Source organism: Apaloderma vittatum, unplaced genomic scaffold (genome assembly GCF_000703405.1).
Source record: "Apaloderma vittatum isolate BGI_N311 unplaced genomic scaffold, ASM70340v1 scaffold3017, whole genome shotgun sequence".
Taxonomy (NCBI): Eukaryota; Metazoa; Chordata; class Aves; order Trogoniformes; family Trogonidae; genus Apaloderma; species Apaloderma vittatum.
In genome coordinates, this window is record NW_009726492.1 from 23,421 (window position 1) to 47,407 (window position 23,987).

At 40.1% G+C, this 23,987-nt stretch overlaps 1 protein-coding gene across 1 annotated transcript in view; it reads left to right on the top strand.

Annotated features, from left to right (window-relative positions):
• The window catches only part of RFTN1 (raftlin, lipid raft linker 1), an 81,395-nt gene that overhangs the window by 14,311 nt on the left and 43,097 nt on the right, over positions 1 to 23,987 (top strand). Inside the window, exon 2 of the mRNA XM_009873285.1 lies at positions 14,285 to 14,471. Coding sequence (XP_009871587.1) covers positions 14,285 to 14,471 — 187 coding nt within the window. The remainder of the gene's footprint in view (positions 1 to 14,284; positions 14,472 to 23,987) is intronic.

Genomic DNA, 23,987 nt, shown 5'->3' on the forward strand with positions numbered 1-23,987 from the left:
TAGATTGTAATAACTTCATCAAGCTCATTCTTTGGCAGCTTTGAGGGTAAGGTGTCTCTGCTTCCTGCCTTTTCCTTTCCAATAAATGTTTTAAATAAAGCACTTCTGCTGACAGAACTACACTAAGAAATAAAGGTAAAATGATGCCTTCTCATAAACATTTGGAGAAAGACTCTGCTACTCTTTGCAAACAAAATGGCATCAACAAGCATTTTATTGCAAAAAAATAATATAATTTTGCTTTGGTCATTCTGTTCTAATGATGCTTGAATTTGTGTCCATTTTCCCATGACCCATGTTAAACAATAGATTTGCATGCTATCGATATTAGTGTGTGGGAATTCTTCATTTGAAAAACAAAAACTGGCCACGTTTTTGTGAAACGAGGGAGTAGGAGTTCACATTCTGGAGAGTGACAGGAAAATTTGCTCTAGGCAAAAAAAGCAGGTTTTTTTGCCAAGAAAAACTTTTTTTCTTTAGTAAATCCATCACCCATGCTCTAGCAGACTTGCTTAAAAAAACAAACCAGTACTTTTGGGAAGTGCTTTGTTAACTTTTAACAGCCTTTTCCACTACTCTTTGGCTTTCTATCAAGCGTTCTTGCCAAGTTGAAGTGATGTGGCGCGTTTGGCAGTGACACGCTTCTTCTAGGTGCCAGTGGTGAACTATTGCTTGCTAGTCGTTTTCAGTATTCTGTGAAAGGCTTATTGCTGTTAAATACACAGAAGGCAATATCCCATAATACCTTTTGCAGGATTTTCTTTTCAGGTCCTTATTTTTGACAGAATTTTTTTTTTCAGAGGGTTTGGAGGTGGTAGTGCGATGGGTTTTTCTGTTTTGTTTCTGAACTGGTTTCCTAGGGAAACGAGAGTTAAAAAAGGCTCACAGTCTGTCTGTCTCATTCCTCCAAATAATTATAACCGCACAATTTCAAGCCAATTTGCTAGAGGGTTTTTAAGACAGCTAGGCTGCACCTAATTTTGTGGAGGCTGGCGGTCGGGTAGAGGACAGAGACCTGTGCGGATTGGGGAAAGCTGAGGAGACTCAAGCCATGAGCGCTCTCCTTGGTGACAGCTCGCTGGCCAGTAGGCCAGGACCTCGCTCCGACACAGCCATGGGGTCAGTGTTTCTCATCAGTTTGAGGAATCCAAGGGACGGGGAGGAAGGGGAAGAAGGAAAATTGGAGGCTGTGGCAGCTTTGAGGCTGGAGAACAAAAGGCTCATCAGTGGAAATCACTCTTCCTTAGCTGTGCTAGTGGAAAAAAAACATGAGTAGAAGGTAGTAAAAAGTGTTTTATCCAGTACTGGTCTTAACCAGATCTTTAACCACCTTTACGTACCAATAGAGTCGGCAAATCCAATAATGTGTTGACTGTAAAGTAGGTCCTCTTTGTTGTAGACGTAACTCTCCCTTACCTCATTTGTGAAGGACGCAATTGCCTAATGCCTTGCAAAGTAGCTGATCCATTTGGTGGCGTTCTATCTTTCATTTATGTGGTCATTCTGAAAATCACAGATGGGGTTATACTTGGCTCTTCTGCATGGCAAGTTAATCAGGAGCCACTGGGGAAAGTGCTCGATAGGGGTTACTGCCACTCTGTATTTTCATACTTTCCCGTGCAAATCTTTGCATGTTAATTATGTCATCGGAGAGAGAGTTTCCTTGTGATAGTTTTGACCAGTAAGGATTTGGATCACAAGGTCTTCCTCTTCAGGCCTGTTTTGCTTCAAATACCAGAAAAGCTTTAGTTCCGACTGGTTTGCTCTCTTTGGTGCTGTGGAGTAGCTGAGATCTGCAAGTACAGCTCAACGCTAGCACTGAGAGCAAATCTTGTGGGGGTGATAGGAGGTCTACTGCAACAGTAAAATTGAAATCCTGCTTATGTACAGACACAGACTCTTCATATGAAATGCACATAACCTGACAGGACCATTCTTACAACTTGCAGTGATGGGACCATTTCCCGTTATCAGCACAGCTAAACAAAATGTGTCAGTGTGAGGTGGGAGTGCTGAGAGGAATGGTAGATACTTTCCGGACAATATTTTGTGTTTGGTTTTTCGTTGCAGTTTGCTAAGCAGGCCTAGCAATTGGAAATGAAGATAAATCTAATTTACTTTTTACCGCTTTCTAAAATTGGAGGTTTTTGTAGAAAGTTCAGTGCAGTTAAATGGATCAGTTTGTTTCTGTTTGTAAGCTAACAGTTGGTGTGTTTTCTGGGTCTTGTCTAGGTGGCCGTGGAAGTGTTTGTCTTAGGATCACTCCCGGGTAATGTGTTTGTAAAAGAAAATCTAAATGCATTGTATCTCTCTTTCCTCTGAATTTAATTTACTTTCCCCTCAATACCTCCTATTAATATTGAATTTCATCATGTAACAGTCTTTTACCCACTTTTTTCTTCAAACGTGACCAAACCTGGGGCTGAAATCTAACTGAGTATACCTTCAAGTAGCTTTGGTTGCTTAGTTATACGATGCATATCACATCTTTGGGTGCTTTAATATTTATTTAGCTTTGCCAGTGAAGCTGAAAACAGTTTAATGGACATTTATGAAAAATTACAGAGTTTCCCAAATAGGGAAATTTGATTTAAAAGAGGACCAAAAGAGCACTGAAAAGTTATGCTTTGTTATCTTCCAAATGAAAACCACACATGATTTGGAAATGGATTCTCTTTATCTAAGCAGTAAAATATTTTGAGCCAGGAAAAAGATAAACAGATGAAAGTCACTGTGATACTTATTCTGATTTCAAGTATTAAGTGTTTAGTAGGCACTGCTGCCTTTTGAAGAAAGGGAGTGTTACTGGTTGATGCGGTCAAGAAATGAGAACGTCTGAAATAAGGTAATATATGGACTTCAGTGACAGGATTGGAAAAAAATCCATTTCTAGCTTTTAAAAAGAATCAGACAAACTTGGCACACCGTATCATCCTAAATAAGATTTTACAAGAAAGACTAAAAACACTGATTACAACAGAAGGGGAAAATGCATCTGAAACACAGGAGACTTACAGTGAAAAGAAACAGAAACCAGCAGGTAACATTTCAATAAAGCCTTCAAGCATTTGTAAAACTGTCTGTCCTTTTCTGTATATATAATGCAAAGTGTTATGTATAAAATATATACGGGCATGACCTGCCAAGAGGATTTTGGTTTCCCTGGAGACTATCAGTTCTCTGTTGCACAGGTTGGCTTGGAGAATAAGAGCTATCTTGATAAATAAAAATGAACTTATTGAATATGTTAGTAATTTAGATCTTTGTGTTGAAAGCGGAATTCATAAAATGCAAACTTTTAAATGTTCTCTGTAATTTCCAGTTATTTCTCCTGGTGTGTACTTAGGATATGCAGCAATTATCTTGTGAATTGGAGGGGGAAGATGAAACACCTTTATTTTAATACTTTGATGGTAATTTTGTTTTCTTGTTTGTCTGAGTTGCTCTTTGATTTTAATCACAGTTTCCATTTAATCATGAGAAACAGACTTCAGATCGTAGTGCAGGTATTCAGCCAGAGTTACTACTGTTGACTTCTTTCTCCTTCCTCTTCCTTAAAAGTTTTCGAATGCTCTTGGCGTTTTTCAGTTTGGAAACCAGGCTTCAGTCAGATTTCTACTTATTAATTATCTCGTGAATATGGAAAAAAAACCCCCTAATATAATGCACACAACCTACTTTCTTCATCTGTGCTTCATTAAGAATTAAACCAGTAACCTCAAGGTTCTCAGTTGGTAGGGATGGAAATATGTAGGTTGATATACCAACCTTTCGGCTTTTTAACTCCTTGAAGAGTCAGTACAGTGTTTTATTGATGATAGGATATAGTGTTTCAGAAAGCTTAGAAATGCTACAAATTCCATTTTGTTGGCAGTTTTTTCTCATCTAGCAAGGTATTGCATAAAAGGAAAAAAAATTGTATAATTTGGAACTTAATAAGAGACATCTTTTTGGTACTCTTCTGTTCGCGTATTGTAAAATTTGCAAAGAATCCAGTGTTACTTCTGTGTTATACTCTGCATTTCTAAAATCTGAAATGAAAATTTGCCAGAAATATGAAATGAACATCAAGGTGAAGCATAAAACAGATGTGGAGGAATGGGAAAAGGAGGAGGTTGTACCAGGAAGAAAAGACATATGGATTTAAAAGTATGAGAGGGAGAGAATGAGAAGATCCTGTAGGCTGCAGGGTTAGCTGTGGAATTCGCTTTTGTTCTTTACTGTTGCTGCTAAGAAAAACAATGAGTACGTTAGCTAGAAGGGGTCAAAGCAAAAAAGATGCATCAGCTCTCCAAATGTTATGTTGCCACCTAATTTTATGTTGCAACTTCTAAGATATCAGAAGATCTCTTCAGTAGATTTTATTTTATTTTTTTTCTTCCTTGGGTAGCTCCTCCTTTCCTGCCTTTTAAATGTTTGATTACTGGCTGCTTGATGTGAGAGGACATAACTTGTTGCACCACTGGTGGGCCTGGTGGGAAGTCCTATTTCACTACTGCTTAAGCTGTTAAACTGAGCAGCATTCAGTTCAATTTGACTTTGACAGCTGAAATATTACCATCAGGAGATTAACTCGGTGTCTACAGGATTTAGGGCAGGGAACCAGTGTGTTTTAGGGGAAGGGTTGGAAATGTGAATTAACATGCTGGCCCTTCCTGTAATTCAGAATTAACCCATTCTCTCCTCTGTAATTTGGTATAATACTTGCCTTTTGGAGCTTTATGCAGATAACAAGTCTGTATGAATAAAATACTGCAGTTTTGAACGCTTTCTGCTTTTAGTTAGACATAATTGGAGTTTTCTTGGATTTGTGAAATGTAAATTATCTTTCTTTGTTGTCTGGTGTTTTGTCTTCATCAATTTAGGAAGTAGAACCAAGCGGGAGGAAGGCAAAAATAAAAAAAAAAGTATTTCAAAGAGCTGCTCAAGTGCAGAAGGGACAGGATTTGGTTCTTTTTTCTGTGCACAGAAGTCTCTCCCCTTCATCATCTTTCATTTCACTCTTTGCACAGTCCTTAACACTTCTTGCATCTAGTAGGTGGTCTTAGTTTTGGCCGTTTGCATACCTCTGCCCACATGCTGGTGTATGTAAATTGTGTGTCAATTTATTTAGGTACCTATTATTCTGTGGTTGTTTTTTCACTTAATTGGGGTGATAGCCTGGGTATTTTCTTTTTTTTTTTTCTGAAACACCAAAAGAGAAACCATCCCATGTGTAATCACATGTTTGTGGCAAACATACCCAGTTCTTAAGATATTTATCATACGCTTGCAAGGTACAGAAATGAAACTTTGACTGGATGACAAACAAGATAACTCACAGATGCAATGAAATTAGGTAACACAATTGATTAGACAAATGCTAATGTCATTGTGTTAGTACTTTCTCGATTTGACTAATGCCCATATCTTCTTTTTCCTAAAGGAGACGATGTTGGTGTCTGTGCATACTTGCACAAATATGTGCATACATATGTATACCTGTATCTATATACAGATATTTGTATAGATATATACTTTTCAAAGGTATGTATGCAGTTTCACAGTCTTTTTGTGGTTTTTGTCCTCCCTACATTCTCAAGATACAGTGCTTTGCTTTCAAGCATTTTTAAGTTCCATTATTACATTTTCTCTAAAAATAAACACTAGGGGCTTATTAAATAGTCATCTTTCATTTAAAGTCTGAATTTTTCTTCCATATTCATTTTTACTTTCTTTGACAGGGACATTTATTATATTTGCCTTGAAGACTGAAAGAAAAAACACTGAGAATGTCGTTCAACATGACCAAAAAAGCAACATGATATGTTAACATCCAGTGTCTTGCCTCTGCCAATGGCCTGAACTGTAATGCACCCACACTGTTTGTCTTGTCTTTGAAGTTAAGGGACCTCCTTATACGCTTCATGGAAGCTCAAGCTCTGTTGGAAAGGAAAAGAGACTACAGTAGACCTTGTATAGTTGTTACTGCAAAAGCTTGAGCTTTTAACTCATGAAATTCTAGCGTTATTGCGTTTCAGGTAATTAAAGCTGCACCATACTGTCAGAAGCACTCTGTATTTTCGGCTGGATTAGTCATAATGCTTTAGTATTTGGTAGCTTTTAGTTCAGAAACAATTATTTGAAATTCCTCACAAAACTTGGCAGAAATCTACTTACTGCTTTGTGTTCTTTAAGTTACGTTATTAGTAGGTTTGCCTTTATTTTCTTTAGAAGTACTCTGATTCTCTGATAGGTTTTTGTTGTTGCCATTGACAAGAAACTTTTTTGTGGGTTGCCTGAGGAAAGAGTAGTTGAGAGTAACATGACGGCACTGTATTGCCATGCAAACAATTCGTGCTGTGTAAAAGACAGTTCTGTAGTGTCTGTAAAAAAGAATGAAAATTTGCAGTAGCTGCCTTAATGTTATTTGGTTTGAGACTGACACTGATTGTAAATAACTCTGTTCTCCCACAATCTGTCAATAAGTGTTTTGATAATATTCAATAACAGTTTGCTTTCAGTTCTCCAGAGAACGAATTGGCCTTACCAGGCCTTAGTAGGTGGAAAGGATGATGGGCTCCTTCAGCTGTTCAGAATCAACTGCTAAATAAGTCAGTGAAAAGTGCCTTAAAAACTTTCTTATTCATAGTACAGAGAGGGCATCCTTTCCAGCATGTGCTGCCTTGTTAGGTGAAAGCCAGTACTTCCCAAAGATTTTTTTACCCTGCACCTTCCTCTGGGTGAATTCTGATGTTCACCCACCTCTCTGCAGGGAGCTGCAGTACCACTGAGCCCTCAGGGCCTGCACAGATAAACCTGAGGACTTTGGCAAATCAGAAAGAGACCTGACAGGATGGTCCTTCATTTAACAGTCAGCGTTTGGCTTGCCGAAACCAGCTGCTCGAGGCAGCACTGGTTTGTCTGCATCTCCTAACTGCGGTGAGTGCACACCTTCTGTCCCTGCAGTTGTGCCTTCCAGCCAGAAATCACAATTCCAGTAATACAGGTAATTCAGAAGTTCCATTTGGAGTAAAAATTAACAGAGCCACCAAAAAAATGCTACTTGTTTAACCACTTTGATCATGCAGAACATTAATGCATTACTTCTGTTTAAACTTCTGAATGTTATTCAAATGAAAAACTTTGTTTGACATATTCCTATGAAATATTTTGATGTAGGTGAAACTGCGTCTTCTGATGGTAAACTTTGTAGTTACATTTTTTGGCTTGCCCTAATGCAAAGACAGTGTTTCACTCTACTAGAACTTAGTCTGCTGTGGATTTGATTTATTTAAATTAAATTAAAGTGGCTGGAAAAGAATTAAATTAAGAAGCATCAATCCTCATACTAAATAGAGGAAGTGTGCTAGTTTTGGTATTCTACAAAATGATCGAGGCTGTTATAAACAATCATAAACATGCTCGGGAAATGCCCCGTGTGAAAGCATCGGAAATTTTGTGGACTTGGGCCAGATTTATGCGTCTGTTCACACACGTGCTCGGTGATAGACTCTCTTCCCACATTATTCTCTCCGTTCGTTGTTGCTATTTAGTTTTCTGCCAGCAGACATGCAATTACGACCACCTTGGTGGGATGCGTGAGGCGCAACAGAGCAAGCTAATGCCCTTCTCCATGAGGCGGTCACTGAAGGTGGGAGGTAAATAGCCAGATCTGTTATACAGCCCTGCAGGGCGTCAGTGGATGGTGTTGGGGTAATGACTGCATTACCGTATCACCATGATTTTACTTGTACCTTGTTTTCATCTCTCATGCTTGTTGCTAAATCTGTGAAGGACTGTAGATGGTAATGCCTGGCCACTACCTGAATTCTTTGAGGTGGTCTATTTTGTGTCTTGCAAGGTGAAGGAGGGAGATTCAGGTACTTTAGAAGGACAGAAGTAAAAAATTCATGCTGTGTGGAAGTAGCAAATAGGAGTGACTGTGTAGCCTGCCTGAGTGTTTGCTCCTTTCTAGCTCACAGGCACAACGCTGCTCAGGGGCAACTGCTTGTCTTTTGAGCCCGCAGTAGGGAGAGGGAAAGCTGCACTGTGATTGCCCGTGTCGTTCCTCTGGGGAGGGTTCCATAAGCCCTGAGCTCTCCTGGGTAGGAGATGCGAGGACATTATCCTTTCTGTGAGTCACCTGGAGCAGCTGTAGCTTTGCCGAAGGACCTCCACGGTTTGTCGTGCTGGAAGAAGAAGGTAGAAGGATGGGCCTGAACAAGATCAAAAAGTCGGCCTGTGTGAACTTCACAAGATTCAACAAGACCAGACGTAAAGTCCTACACCTGGGTTGGGGCAAGCTTCATTATCAGTACAGGCTGGAGAATGAAGGGATTGAGAGCAGCCCTGAGAAGAACTTGGGAACGCTGGTGGATTAAAAGCTGGACATGAGCCAGGAATATGCACACGCGGCCCAGAAGGCTGACTGTATCCTGGGCCGCCTCAAAAGAAGTGTGACCAGCAGATTGAGAGAGCTGATTATTCCCCTCTACTCCGCTCTGGTGAGACCTCACCCGCAGTTCTGTGTTCAGCTCTGGAGTCCTCAGCACAGGAAAGACATGGACCTGTTGGAGTGGATCCAGAGGAGGGCCACAAAAATAATTGGAGAACTGTGGCATCTTTCCTGTGACGACAGGCTGAGAGAGTTGGGGTTATCCATTCTGGAGTAGAGAAGGCTCCAGGGAAACCTTACTGCTGCCTTTCAGTACTTAGAGAGGCCTCATAAGAAAAATGGGGAGTATCTTTTTATCAGGGCCTGTTGTGATGGGATAAGGGGTAATGGTTTTAAACTAAAAGAAGGTAGATTTAGACTACATAGGAAGAAATAATTTTTCAATGAGGGTGGTGAAACACTGGAACTGGTTGTCCAGAGAGGTGATAGATGCTCCATCCCTGGAACCATTCAAAGTCAGGCTTGATGGAGCTTTGAATAACCTGATCTAGTTAAAGATGTCCCTGCTCATTGTAAGGGGATTGGAATAGATGACCTCTAAAGGTCCCTTCCAACCCAAAGCATTCTGTGATTCTGTAAAATAGGAGTATTGTGCTTGTGACTACCAGGAAACTTAATCGTGTGGGTCTGTTGAGATTACCAGTCTGCCTTGCTTTTGTTTTAGACCCCATTATATGCTGGGTTTGGGGCATTTATTGGTGCGAAGTGGGGTGTTTTTTTCTATACTCAGTATTAACAGAGAGTGTGTACAATCTATATATACACCAGTTTGATCTTTCGTAATTTTAATGCAGGAAAAAGGCTTGTTTCATGTTTCATAATAAATTGAGGAACATTACTTGGAAAGTGCAGATGAACATGAAAACTTTAAAAGGGAACGGAAACTAGTTAAAGGGAGTCCAATATTTTTGTGGAACGTTTTCATGTGTAATGTGAACTGTCATCAAGGGCTCCATCAGTCTTTAACAGCTGTGACTGTAATAAGAGCATAAAAGCCTAATCAGAAAAACATGTTAAAAAATTAAGACCAAAAAATCCCAGCAGTTAATTTGTTTTGTTGCAGTAAGCAAACTAAGTAAACACCTAACACAGGATAATAGAAATTTAGAGTAGAACCGTATGCTTTTCCTTTCTCAATAAAGTATTAAGAGTAAGCACCAAGAAACTAGGATCTAAATTTGACCCTGAATTTGACCGTTTCAATAAAGAGAAATTAAATGCCATTTTGGCATTTAACATTTTATTTTTCCTGGGGCATATCTAGCATTCAAGTAGAAAGAAATAAAAAAACAATAAAGTTTTAGCTTTGTCATAAACATTAACTTAGCAGGCAGGGAAAATTGCTGCTTATCAAGTAGAAGGGAGTTAAAAGCATCTGATTCTGTTGAATATATCTATTGCATAAAGATATACTGTAGCTGATGGTTGCTGTTATGAAGAATGGGCTAATAGGTGAATCCATGTTTCATTTTATAAAGGACAATATACCTTTCCTATTGGAAAGTGTTTGGTTATAGCATCTCAAAGATAACTAAATCTATTATTTCACTACAGAAAAATTAGCCTACGTGTAGACAGTTGCTGTCTTTTCTCTTAGTATTTGATCAGGATACATCGACCTCTTTAGCATGGACCATAGCACAGTTGTCAGAGGTCATATGAGATGCTTCACTTTGAAGGTGGTTGGGGAATGTTTGATCCCTGTGGCAGCAGCCCTGGATGATCTGTCGGGATGGAAAGAGGAGCTCCTCAGCACAGGAGGAGCCGCTTCTCAATACCTGTCTTCCCAACAGTATTTATTAGCCTGCCCTCAGTCCTCAGGATCCCCGAGGCAAACTGTACCACCTTCCTCTGTTTCCCATAAAGTGCTTTTTTGACCTGCAGAGGTGACTCTTTTGTATGTACGTGACTCAACCTATAGATTTTTATGTAAACTCAGTCCTTTTATTGATTTTTCCACGACGAGATGGGGACAGTCTGAGTGTTTAGTTAGGATTTTCCATTAGCAGCAAAGAATGCACAGATCCCTAGATCCAAGAAAGTTACCCTACAGTCACCAGTTGCGTAACATACACTTCTTTTCTTTTTGAAGGATTTCTAAACCGTACTTCTCTGTATGTATCTGGGCGTTGCTGGAAGTGTTTTCAGCTTTGATTATCGGTCAGACGACAGACTGATTTGCCTGGTAATAAGTTCCAAAAGCAACCAGCGTTTCTATTTCCACTTTCAGCCTTAGCAAAATGGAAAAACGCAGCATCTGTCATTTACAAGTTCCTTACACACTCATCTAAGATGCAGACAGAATAAACAAAGGACTCTTTTGAGGTCAGGTTCTGAAGTGCGACAATAAATGAGAAAACATGGAGCAGAATATAAAACTTAAAGCTAAGTGCATTTCAAGAGCAACACAGAGGCTGCTAAAATAATTCAGCTTTATCTTTTGGCAAAATAGAAGCTTGTAATAAGCACTGGCTTTTCATTTGCTCTTTTACCTTACACAAGTCCCCATTGTACACAATTCTGGTTTTCCTTTTTCTTTTGAAAATGACATGATTAGAATTCTCTTTAAGAACTAAAATGGAAGTTTTAATGGATTTTACTGGAAGTGAGACAAGATTTTCTGAAAATATTAGTGCTTTTGTAAGATAAAGTAGGGGAAGACTAGGTCAACAATGAGTTTCATAAATTAGGCATTTTCAAGTAGTTTGAACCTGTGGTTATGCACTTTAGAGGAATTAGCTGAAGAAGTAATTGAAATCTTATAGCTTAATTTTGAAGACTGTTGAATAACAAATGCAACTCCCCAGGAAGGTGTGTTGTCATTTTTTAGCCTACTTCTAAAGAGAACTGTGTGGTTGTTAGCCTAACTTAGTGCCCAGAAAGATACTGAAACAGATAATTTATTTATAAAATATCTGGAGGATGATGAATAGCAGGGATTTCTGGGGAGGAATCTGCATGACACAAACTGGTCTATGTGAGAGTAACAAGAATGGAAACAGGAAACTCATGTAGACCCTAATAACAAGAACTGTCTTTTGTTTTTAAAGGATCTTGAAATGAGAGAAATGAGTAGTCTTTTCAGCATCGAATCAAGAAGATATGTTGACAGTAAGGCTTAAAATAGTTCTGTCCAGTCTGTTAAAATTCACCATTTTCACTAATTATTCCAGCAACGGGCGGCAGAGTATGTTTATTGACGTTTGCCAGTCTGCGAAGTGCTGTTCACACTGTGGAGACCAGAATCCAGAACGGCCTTTGAAAGCTGAAATAAAAAACCCACTAAAATTCACTAAGAGTGGGGACATTTGGCCACCATAAGTTGTGGGGAATAAAACCCATTCCCCCCCTCCAAATGATTTAAACTGACATGGGATGTACAGTAAGGTTTGAGGAGGTTCGTGCTGGATCACTGTGGTGAGGCTTAGGTGCTACACTTGAAGAAAGATGTGGACCAGTTGAGCAGAATCAGGAGAGAACAGTTGAAAATTATTTAGAAATATAGAAAACAGAGGAACAGGAGACATTGAAAGGACTGAGTCTAAAGAAAGTAAGATTAAGGTGTGACAGGTATTAGGAATTGTAAAATGCTAATACAGAAAAGAAATATTCTAGTGAGAAAGTAGCAGTACTGAAATTCAGAGAGGGAAGTTTGGGCCAGGTGCTAGGCAAAGGTTTTGAATAGTACAAATAGAGAAGTACTGAAACATGACTTAAGAGGCTTGTAGAATCTTCATTACTGAAGGTTTTTAAAAATAAATGAGAAAAACTGTAAGAAGTAGCTAAACTAGAACTGATCCTGCCTTCAGGTGAATGGATGGACTAGCTGAGTGATCCCTACCAGCTCCATTTTATATTACCTTTCTTATTTAATCATCAGGTGTACATCCCAAAGTTCTAATTATGTGCATTTTCATGCTTTCCCTTCGTATGTAGCTTTTAGGAGGAAGCAATCCCTCTGCCATGTCAATGACTAGACTTTCTACTATTTTTACCAAGGCATCCTCAGGAGAATCTTGATACTAGGTTCATATGCAAGACAAGCTTCGATTTTCGTAGATGATTGTTAAAAATTGGAGTGCCTTTACAAGAATTAATGTTACTGAATAGTATTTAGTATTAAAGTATTTAGTATTTAGTATTAAAGTAAAATATTCACTTAGAATGATATGCCAGCTTTCATACTGTTTTAATTAAATAAACTATGGGCTACCTGGTCTAAAATTTTTGGTGTCTCTAAGCCACAAGAGGGAAAAGGTTGTTCTAACATCTGGGTTTTTTTCCCCATTTTGATCACCGGTAGGGTCCAGTATGTAACAGTCAGTTTTATTTTTTATTCATTATTCATTGGGGCATGTCTTTTTATGACTCTGAAGTGATTTGCATGCAGTTGCAGAAGGTAGTGCCTATTGTCTGTCAGTGTACACGTTGCTTGGATTTCTCGTTTTGTTTGCCAAAATAATACAGGTTCTAAATCTTACAGTTCTTGGTGAAAAAGTTACATTATATGTTTCTGGAATAGTCTTATATAAAGAAAAAGCATACCAAGTACAGCTATTATATCATTATTTAAATTATTCCACTGTGTTATTGGTTTTGAATATTTATTAGCCTTTTTGATAACCTCTTTCATTATTCATAAAGGGTAGCCACACAGTTTGATGAAAAAAGCAGTACAATGAGCCCTTATTTTGCATAGCTGCCGTCGTTCATACAAGCTATTCTTCAGTGTTGTTTTTTTTTAACAAAGGCCCGCAAGGTGCTGGGAACCTCCATCATGTTTCTTGCAGCATCTCTGCTCTGTTGATTTCAGCGAGAGTGGAAAGCATCCAGCACCTCACCACCTGCATGCTCCAGCGTGGTTAGGGATGAAATAATAAATATTCCTCAAGAGAGATGGAAATTAGGAGGCCAAAGGGCAGGGAAGAAAGGTGTCTTTTCACATAAGTTATGAAAAACGTAAGAAGAATTACTGACATAGAGACAAAGAGAATGGAAGGTTGCTTTAGATGATTCATGGGCTTTTCTTTCGAAGTCCCCAAGACTACAAGGACCCAGGGGCACTGGCAGGGACTGACTGCAGGGTCTGTGGGTGTGTGTGCAGCGTCTCACAGGAGTCAGCGTCAGGAGCTTCACAGGAAGGCATAAAACCCCACAGTAAGCAGACTGGGAAAGGATTATTTTTATGCACTAGGTCTCATCCTCATATCTCATATCTATAGGTTTGCTTAAACCGTGAAGTGTAAGGTTTAGTGTCTGTTCTAAAAGGTTTCTCATCAGTACCGGTATGCATTGCACTGGGTGTCCTTGTTGTCAGCGTAGCTGCAAATTACTCTTTAGACGTATTGGTAGATACTTGGTCTCGACAGGATTTTGCGTCAATGATCTGCCTGATAATACAGCTTTTGTGTAGGTGGATACTTCTGTTTACTGCTTTTGAATTTGACATGTTCTATTTTCGTTGAGTACCCCCTTTCTCTTGTTTTATGTTTCTGACTCATGACTCGCTCCCCGCAACTTGCATTGCTATGACAACTACTAAAACTTAGGGTATCTTTTGACCGACTGCTTTGTTTTTATTAAAACTTCTGTCTCTGCCAGACTATGTAGTGAATTTGGCATTTTAATATATCTGACTTGTTTAACTGTAGCAGTGTCTAGCATGATACAAGTCCTTTGCCAAGGCAGCCTGATTAAAATCTGAAATACAAAATGGGCCTCAGTAAAGTCAATTTTTGCGTTAATACTGTAGATCGATGTGAAGCTTACTTCACTCTGAAGAGCCTGGGTTTAAAAAAACATGATAGTCTGGTGTGGGATTATTGACCAATTTCTTTTTGTCTCCAGCTGAGCTGCCAGGATCATCTGCAATCAAGCTCTCCTCCTTGTGTGATCTTCCTGCTCAGCTGCAAGAATTGTACCAGCAGGGCTTCATCTTGGCTGCTGTCCACCCTTTCGTGCAACCAACTGATGAAAAAGAGAAAACTCCCCAGGAACAAATCTTCAGGGCTGTGCTTATCAAGAAAACAGAAAGGTAAAGCACTTCCAGTGAACTGGGATAAAAATAGACAGTGTGATTTCCTGATGAGTTTTGACCTACATCAAGAAATTATAGCGGAGTTCACTGTGCAAGACTTTTTTTTTTTTTTGGTGGCTTGAATAGGCTTAGCATGTTTTTCATGTTTACAATTTATCTGCATTTTGGCAGGCAACTCGGAGAATAACAAGCTGAAATATGCTCAGTATTTTGGGACGTGTTGTCATGAGAGACAAACAAACAAGCCCTATGCCTGACAATTTGTGAGGATGGTCCCATTGGTACCCTTCAAGAATTTATTAGATTAGACAGAATAAGTGTTTGCTTAGAAAAGACAGTTACAGTTAATGCAATTAATTTGAGAGCTGCAGTACTAATGCATACTTCTTAAATCTATGTATAGACTTTAGGCCCTTCTTTCCTCTAAACAATACAAGTTGTTTTAGTTTTTCGGTCAGTGTAAAGTGCTTAAATAAAAGGATGACTCTCCTGCTTTGCTCAGACTCTGAAATGTATCAAGAATATTTTACATAATCAAAGTCTGAAGATGAATAAACAAACAGGAATATGATCTCTTCTGTTTTAGTCTCATTAAAAAACAAGATTATGCTGCTAAATAGCCCAGAAGAAAATTAATATGTATTTCTAAACATGTATTTATGATTTTTAGTTAATGATTGAAAACATAATTTAGTATTATCTGACCACCCACAACTCTGCAGCTGCCTGTGTTCTTGTACCCATTTTGTACAGTTTTCCTACATCAGTTGGACTCCCGGGTCCACCCCTTCTTACAGTGACTTATACTGAAGGCTGGGGTGATACTTAAACCTCCATTTGCCATGCTGATGATTGAAGGAAAGGATGTAACTGTTTTAGGCATCTCTTTAAAACTGAAGTAAAATGACCCTTCCGTTTGCTACAGCCTGGTAATCAGTCGGTAGCAATTACAGACAGAGTCAAACTTCAGCCTGTGACCCAAGGATGAAGCTTTGCATTTCATTAGTGAGTGTTACGTAGGCATTAGGTGTTGCAGGCAATTTTAGGTTGTAAAATAAATGAATTTACCTTGACTTTGACTTGGTTTTCGGTTTATTAATACCGAACTTGATGCTGGCCTGCCTGATACTATTGTTTAAAGGGTTTCCCGTTTCGTGGTCAAAACATGAGATGTGTGGCTGAACAGTGCACTTCTTGAGTAATACTGGGCTGAGCTTGCCTGGTCTTGGGACCTTGCTTTCCCTGCCTACAAAACACCCTGCTGCAAATAAGAAGACTGTTGGCGTGCATGAGTTTGCAATGTTAAGTAAGCACTTAAGCATTTCTTACTGAATTGGGGTCCAAGGGTTCAGCCTCTTCCAGAACTGAGCTGTGAGGAGGCCCCAGGGAAAAGCAGCACCACCTCAGCAGAGCGCTAGGTCTTCAAGGGAGAGCACTCAGTGTGTTGCTGCTGTCTCCTACTGTACCCCACAGTTTACATCTGTGCGGAACGATAGTGAAAAAGTACAAAAATCTTAATTGCCTACTCACTCACTTGGGTGCCAGTGTTTCACACGCTTCAGACATCTGTGAGTGACTGTACAAAATTGAAGGCAGTAGCGAGCCTTGAACCAATTACAGTTCTTTTACATTCACACTCCATTTCTTTGCATTCCCTGACCTGTCATTTCTGACTGCCTAGGGAAGCCGAAGGGACTTGGTGCAGCAAGGAAAAAACGCAGACAAGTACCAGAAAGGGAAATGACATGACTTTGGTGTTTCATGTAGTTTAAATGTGCCCAAGTTCAGCTGAGAGCATGGGAGAAGTTGCTTCTGTAGTGTGTGGGTGCTATGAATGTTTGCGTTGCTCAGACCAGGACAGTTGCGAAGCACAATGAAGAGAGATGGGTGTTGGACAGATTTTGCCTGACTGTGGCCTGCATAGAGACCAGTTGTATTTGAACCGTGTGTTTTATGCCATGCCACTAACACCTGGGGAGAAAAAATACGCGACAGTAGGGGAAAAAAGTCGTACTGTTAAATTTTTCTAAATTAATTTTAATTTCTTGTTACATTGCTGATAAAGAATAAATGATACTCTATTCTCTGAGGACTGACAGGTCTCTGGCATCTGTGGGCTGTCTCTCTATAAAACAGTTGAACTTTTGGGTAGAAGGTAAGGAAGGTCTGCTTAGGATGTTTGTTGATCAGATGAGTGTTTATTTCTCTTGTAAAATTTCAAGAGTGTAAGTAGTCCAGCCACAGGATTACTGGTAACATCATTTATGCTCTGAAGTACAAAGTGGTCTCCTGCTGTTTTCTGTGGTGGTGGCACCAGGCGATCATGGGGAGCCAAGGAGACATAAAAAGCTCCCCGCCGTGGTATGGGTTCCACCCTAGCACTTCCCGGGCACTTTCTGCAAAACACCTGAGGCTGTAGCTCCTTTCTTAACTGCAGGTTGGCTCCAATATCTGTGCACTTCCTCTGTCATTTGTGTGGCAGCTACCAGGTGTGCCTTTTCACCTTGCTGGTTTTGTTGCCTGAACAGAACAGAAATGAAATTGCTGTGTTAGTGCCTTTTTGGCAAGTAATGCCAATTCTGTATATACAGAGACAGAACTGAACACTTGAACTTCAATCAGTGTGGCACCTTCACGTGTCAGTTTTGTGTTTTAAAATGAGTACTGTTGACTCATGTTTTGAGCACTTAGTTATACAGCACTGCCTCGCCAAAGTAGGAAGAAGCTCTTCCAGTTCCAGCAGATGATGTGCATTGAGAGCTACACACTGCTGCTATCGCTGGGATTTGCAGTTCCTTAATTTGTTCAAGAATAAGGTGGAAAATACAGTGCTTTGACATGTTACGCATTAAAACTCATGGGAAGAGTACCTATTAGTGTTATTCCTCCTGTTTTGCCATTGTCCTGGGGTTTTAAAATAGTCGGTGTGATTTTGCAATGCTATTGTGCATTTAAGGTGACTCTTAAGGTCACTACAATAGTTCAGTGTTTAATCTGTATGACTGTCTCTGCGACTGCATTATCTTGGCTACCTAATAATTTCTGATAAATAAGGAAGTAGGAGTCAGTCCTGCTCCTAGGACGTTTGAGGAAATACATTCCTAACGTATATGGAAGCTCTAAGTATTGAAAAGTAGGATTTGTCCCTTGGAAATGTTAGGGAGAATATGAAAATAGTATAGATTAAACTTTTTTTAAATCAGCAGTACCGTTGTTTGCGCTGCAGAAGATGTTGTGTTCAGTTACAGTAAATGAAGTAATTATAGAAGTGTTTAATTCTTTAGAGGCTCTGGGCATGAAGGTAGTCTGCCAAGTAGCTGAAGGACTCTGCCATTGCTCTCATGAAATTTAATATAATAAATTTATATATTTCTGTGGCACCTAATTGCATTGTGCACACTAACCAGCTGATTTGAAGCAGTTTGGATGTCTGATAGGGATAGTTAAGTGCTCCTGTGAATACTTTTTCTTTCTCTCTCTAAATTTAAATGGCCTTCTTAATTAAAAAGCAATGGGCTATTTTACTGTCTGTGATGAGTTCTTGAGATACTTGAGTTTCTCAGGGAAGGCATCTTGTGAAAAACGCAAAGGAAAATCTTAAAACCGGGGCTTTTACTGATTTTTTGGTGTGGTTTTTTTATCTGAATGTGAGGAAGACTTTAGGTGTGAAGTAGAGCCCCTCGCCTCCTGGTTCACATTGATTCACGCTTGAGAAAAGTTGATTCACACTGATTTACACTTGAAAACAAGGATTTCGGGAAAAGGGTACCCTGGAAAGTGCAAGTGTGTGACAGCCTGTCGCTCCTGGTGGAAGGGACGGAGGGGGGAAGGTCTGTACGTCTGGGAGGTTCTGGCTGACCGAGATAAGGAGAGTAGCATGAATGTCACTTATGTTCCCCTGAGAAACAGAGATCGTTAGTTCTTTGTGCATGTAATAACCTTTCTCTCTTTGCCTTTTTATTTCCATACTTGGTATTTTTTAACTTAACAATCTCTGTTTAGGTGCCTTGTGTGCCTTACTATTTGGGACAGCTTGTGGCTGTTGCAGATAACCTGTTCCCCGCAAAGAAATTGCAAAGTCAGCCCTTGAACAAAACTGTAAGAGAACCATAGCACAAAGTTGCTTTAATTTATTCCCAGGTCCCTGTGGTGTGACACCCCTGTCTGGTATCTTAAAGTTTCACAATTCAGTGTCTATTAAAAACATTTTAGTTTCCCTTTCTAAATACTGAGCACCAGAAAACAAGCTCCATTCTCTTCCACTGGGAAAGATGCGTGATCTGGGCTCATAAATTGTCTGCTTACAACAGTTCTGACTGTTTGCCAACGCTCCATTTCACCACAGCAGAGTGAAGCAGGGGATATACATTTAATTCCACAGAGATCTTTCTCTCTGTTGTTCCAGACGTACCCTTCTATGGGTTTTGCCTCCAATCAATAAAGCAATCAGCAGGGAAATATTGTGCTGAAGCAGACTAAGTCATATAATTTAAGAATAATTTTTTGAGAGTAAGCTTCCGGTGTTTACTTCAACCAACTTTGCAGCTGTTTTCCCTTTCTGTAAAATAATGAGATATTAGGTGTTCTAGTGATTCATTTGATGAGATAATTTTGATTCTATTTCTATAATTTCCCTATATCCATTAATCCTCATGAAATGCAAACTTTCATCACTTTGCCAAAAATAATTCTATTTATCTGCAAAGAAATTTCACAGACTGGGTTCAAAAGTTTACTATTAAAACCTGGATTTGTACAGTTTCTTATTTTGCTGGTATGCACATTAATTCCAAGTGATTTTGATTAATGGCATCTTCTGAGGTACAATTAAATTTTTGTGTCCTCTGTGTCATTTAAAGTCTGGATTTTTAGAAAATATAGAAAATGAGTCTGAAATTACAGAAAATGTAAAGTAGCGTGATTTAAATGCAAAAGATTGAAATGGCTTAAACGTGCAACGTGAAATGACTTTTAAGACAACAGTCCCTGTGTTTCTTTGATGGTGTGTTTGCATTTCCAGTTGTTGGTATTCACTCGGTATTTGCTTTATTATGTTGACTGAAGGTTTAGAGCAGCTAAGTCAGGGGAAGTCCTGAAAAGCAACTCGCACTCTTTTTCCAGTCGTATTACACTCCCCTTTTAATAGATTTCCAATAAAGGAAAGGAAAACTGTATTGGGCCAAGGAACCGATGAAGTATGAGAAGACATAATTGTCTTTTCATAGAAGCAGCAGCCCTTGGAAGCATCGTGTTTTGTGAAGTCTTGGTTTGGTCCTCTGGCTTTTGGATTTGCGCATTTGCCTTCCAAAGGTAAAGGAAATTGGTTCTAAAAGCATCCAGACATTTAATCAAATTTCTGATTCTTAGCTCTTTTAGACACATTCTAGCCCCCAAAAGCTTTCCTTCTCTTCAGGCTTTTTTGATAGACACTCAGAGCAGGGAGTTCTTCTTCTGACTTGGTGTAGAATTCAGTGGATAGAGGCTTGAGCTGTAAGTAGTGCCTCTGCCTTACAAGCCTGTCCTTGACTTTCTGGGGGTATTTCTTCATTTTTCCACGTGAAAATTTTTCACGCCACATTTAACCTTCAGTGCCACATCACTGAGTTAAACATGCACAGTGGTTTTGAGCTTTCTCACAGCACGCACTCTGCCACATCAGCTGTATCTCCCGCTCTGAAGTTATTTACAAACTTGACGAGAGCGCACCTTGTCCCCTCCTCCATGTCATCAATGAAAATATTCAACATGACAGGTCCTGGGCTGCAGACCCCTGGATGGGGACTCCGCCTGCCACTGGCCTCCTGAAAAAAAAAAAACCGTGAAAAAAAACCTCCTGAAAAAAAAAACAACCGTGAAACGGGTTTTTTTACTCATCTGGTTTTCCAGACTGTGGTACCCTAACTTGCATACGAGAACAGTGCGGGGGCAGGTGCCACACCTCTTGCTAAAATCTCAGTCAGTGGCAGGCCACTGCCCTCCCACCACTTGCCCACACATCCGCTGTTTTAACATCAAAGGCAGCCAGGTTGGCCAAGTATAATTCACCCTTGCTACATCCATGCTGACTGCTCCCAGCACCCTTCTCCTTCAGGGCCCTGAAATGTGCCACAGAAGATCTCTGCAGAAATACCAGAATTCCACTTGAAGGCATTTCAGAATAATAGTCTGACAAACAGTATCCGTGACCTCCTACAGTGCTTGCTTGAATTGGTAAAAGTGGATGTTCTGTGTTGGTGCGATATATTTTTAATTTAAGTGTAAAAGCACGTGCGCACACACGTGTGTGTATATGTGTGTCTGTGTTTGGTGTTCGTGTAGGAAAGGCTGCGTGAGGGAAGGCCTGAAGAAGGCAAATGTCTGACCTTGCCTTCGTGAGCGTTAGGATCAAACAGTTTTGTATGCAAAAGCAGTGTGTGTTGTTGCTCTCAGCAGGCTGATTTCAGCTTGCAGAAAAAATAATGTTTATTCCATACCCATCTTCCTTTAGCTCAGGGGACAATGGTTTGAGTTTTTTGAAGGTTGTTATTTGGTTTGAGTTCAAAGAAATACATATTTCCTTGCAACTACTTTTAACATTGACCCAAAATAAATGTTCTTTCCTCTGTGTTCTCAAGATTATAAACACTGCACATGAAAGGTGCCTATGTACCCCATACATGCCTGAGCTTTTCCCAAGAATCTCTGTATTGTGTCATTAAAAAAAAGTTTATGAATTTTACTAAAAATAGTATATATTCCAGTGATAACGTTTCCTGTATAAGAAAAATCTTAGTGAAGATAATCCTTAGGTAGTAAAATTAAAACAGTGTCATGTGGCTTAGACTTGAAACTGTTAGACCCACTTTTATTTTTATAAAAAATGTTGTGCTTGATGGGTGGGCATTAATTGCTGCCATCTTGGTTTTCAGGGACTCTGATGTTGCTAGATTTTTAACCTGGAATTGCACAGATACTAACTGCTCATGTTAATTACCTTGATGTGGTTTTATTTTTTGGTAGCATAGCTCAGCTCGTTGTAAATGTACAGTTACATTTTGAACCGTAGAGTTATTCCTACGTAGTGGAGAAATCTCAAAAATTGTACTTCTATTCCTAGCATCATCTTAATCAAATAGCCATTTTTAGAGTATCAGTGCCGCTTGCAAGGGTGCTTTTGGCTTTCGGATTTCATGGGCATGGAGAACTTAGGAAGATTGGGACCAAATGTTGCCTCTCTCATTTCCTTCTTGTGTCTGAGAAGGACTGGAAATCCAGTTTGTAACAGACACCAAGTTGTCAGCCCTAATAGTTACTGTGTGAGTTACTGGTACTCTGCAGCTGGTAATGGTTTATCTACCATGAAATGGCACTTAAGTGGAAACAGCTGTACAGGAAATGACAGCCTACTGAAACAACCATCGTAAAATATTTTTGGCCAGTGAACTTCCAATTATAAGTGAAAATCTTATTTATTCTATGCGTTTTCTTCTTCTTTAGTGGCACCAGAGGTCCTGTTTAGGATTCAAGACACCGCTCTTTTTAATACTGTGATCCTCAGCCTTTTCTGTATCAGCAACACTTGAGGGTGGGTTCTACTCCCAGCCCAAACAGGCCTGCAAACACCATCCCTCTGCACGGCACCAGGCGAATAGAAATTCCCTCTCAGCTCTTTGGCACCTCCTGGATAAGGTTGGCCATGGTGGTCACTGAGGATGTCTACCTTGACCAAAAAATCCTTCTTCAGTAAAATTGATACAGAAACAGAATCACACAGAATTACTGAGGCTGGAAAAGAGCTCCGAGATCATCAAGTCCAGCCTATGACCCAACACCATCACACTGCCCAGACCACGGCACCAAGTGCCACATCCAGCCTGTCCTTAAACACCTCCAGGGACGGTGACTCCACCACTTCCCTGGGCAGTGCATCCCAGTGCCTGAGCACCCTCTCCATGAGGAAGGGCTGCCTGAGATCCAACCTAAACCTGCCCTGATGCAGTTTCAGGCTGTGCCCCCTTGTCCTGTCACTGGTTGCCCGGGAGAAGAGCCCGATCCCCACCCGACTACACCCTCCCTTCAGGCAGTTGTAGAGAGTGAGAAGGTCCCCCCTGAGTCTCCTCTTCTCCAGGCTGAACACCCCCAGCTCCCTCAGCCTCTCCTCACAGGACTTTCCCTCCAGTCCCTTCCCCAGCCTCGGTGCTCTCCTCTGGGCCCGCTCCAGCCCCTCAACATCATTCTTGCAGTGAGGGGCCCAGCCCTGCACGTAGAGACGATATGTAACAGTGAGATATGTAACAAAGAAAGAAAAACAAATGGCAGCCCACTGTGTGTAAGATAACAGTGACATTTTCTGTCAATCTCCACTATGAACCGGTGGTTATCATGTCCTGGACTGGTGAGCAGGAGCCTGCCCTTCCTCACAGCAGGCGAAGTGCTGTTGATGCTCCCACTGTCCCATCTGTTCCTTCTCAGGTATCCCAAAATGTGTTATAGTGAGAGTAAAGGGCGTTGTAATCATAGAATCATTTTGGTTGGAACCAGCCGTTACGTAACTGAACCAGGGCCACTTCTAACCCAAGTCCCAAAGCAGCACATCTAGAGGGCTTTTAAACACGTCCAAGGCTGGTGGTTCAACCACTTCCTTGGGCAGCCTGTTCCAGTCTTTGATAACCCTTTCAGTGTAGAAGTTTGTCCCAACGTCTAACCTAAAGCTCCCCTGGTGTAACCTAAGGCCATTTCTTCTTGTCCTCCTGGTTGTAACTTGTGAGAAGAGACTGATGAGTCAGGGAGAACCAGCTTCTCCTGTTTGTCTTGACTTCCAAGAAGGGTACAGCATTGCTCTATCCAGGCGTGCTTCTTTCAGGGCTAGGACATTTTTTATTTAACCTAGGGATTTTTTTAATTAGAGGAACAAAGGTAACAGAAGAAGCTCAAATGTTTGAAGACAATGAAGGGAAGAAGATACAGTTTTCCAACCTAGGAGGAGGAAGAAATTGCTGGCTGTACGTTCAGAAGAAAAGATCTTTCAAACTGTTGGAACTTACACATTTTTTTTAACTAAACTGATGTCAGTGTTTCTTTTTCATTTTCTGTTGAGAAATATTTTATGATGGGAGGTAGAAATTGACTTTAATTTAAAAATACTTTATAAATTGGACTCCCAGTAACTTCCTCTGTTATAAAAACAAGAAGAGACTCCAGAGTAAGGATTACTGGGTTATTTCTCAAGTGACTGACATCAGTTATTCAAAAGAGAAGAAGTGCAGAGACAAGACCAGTGTCTGGAGACTTGGGCTCCGCCTTTGACTTTTCCTCTGACTTCTGTGATCTTGATAGATGTGCATATTTTGAGGGTCCTAATTCATAGTTTCTAATGAAAGTGGTCCTAGAGGTAGTCCCATTAAATGAATAAAACCAAAAACATAATAATTTCTGTGCAGTATAAAATTTACCTGCACCTGTATTTGACTACTTCTGTATAGCTATACTAATTATATTTAAAGAGTTTAGTGAGAGACACTTACAATATTTATG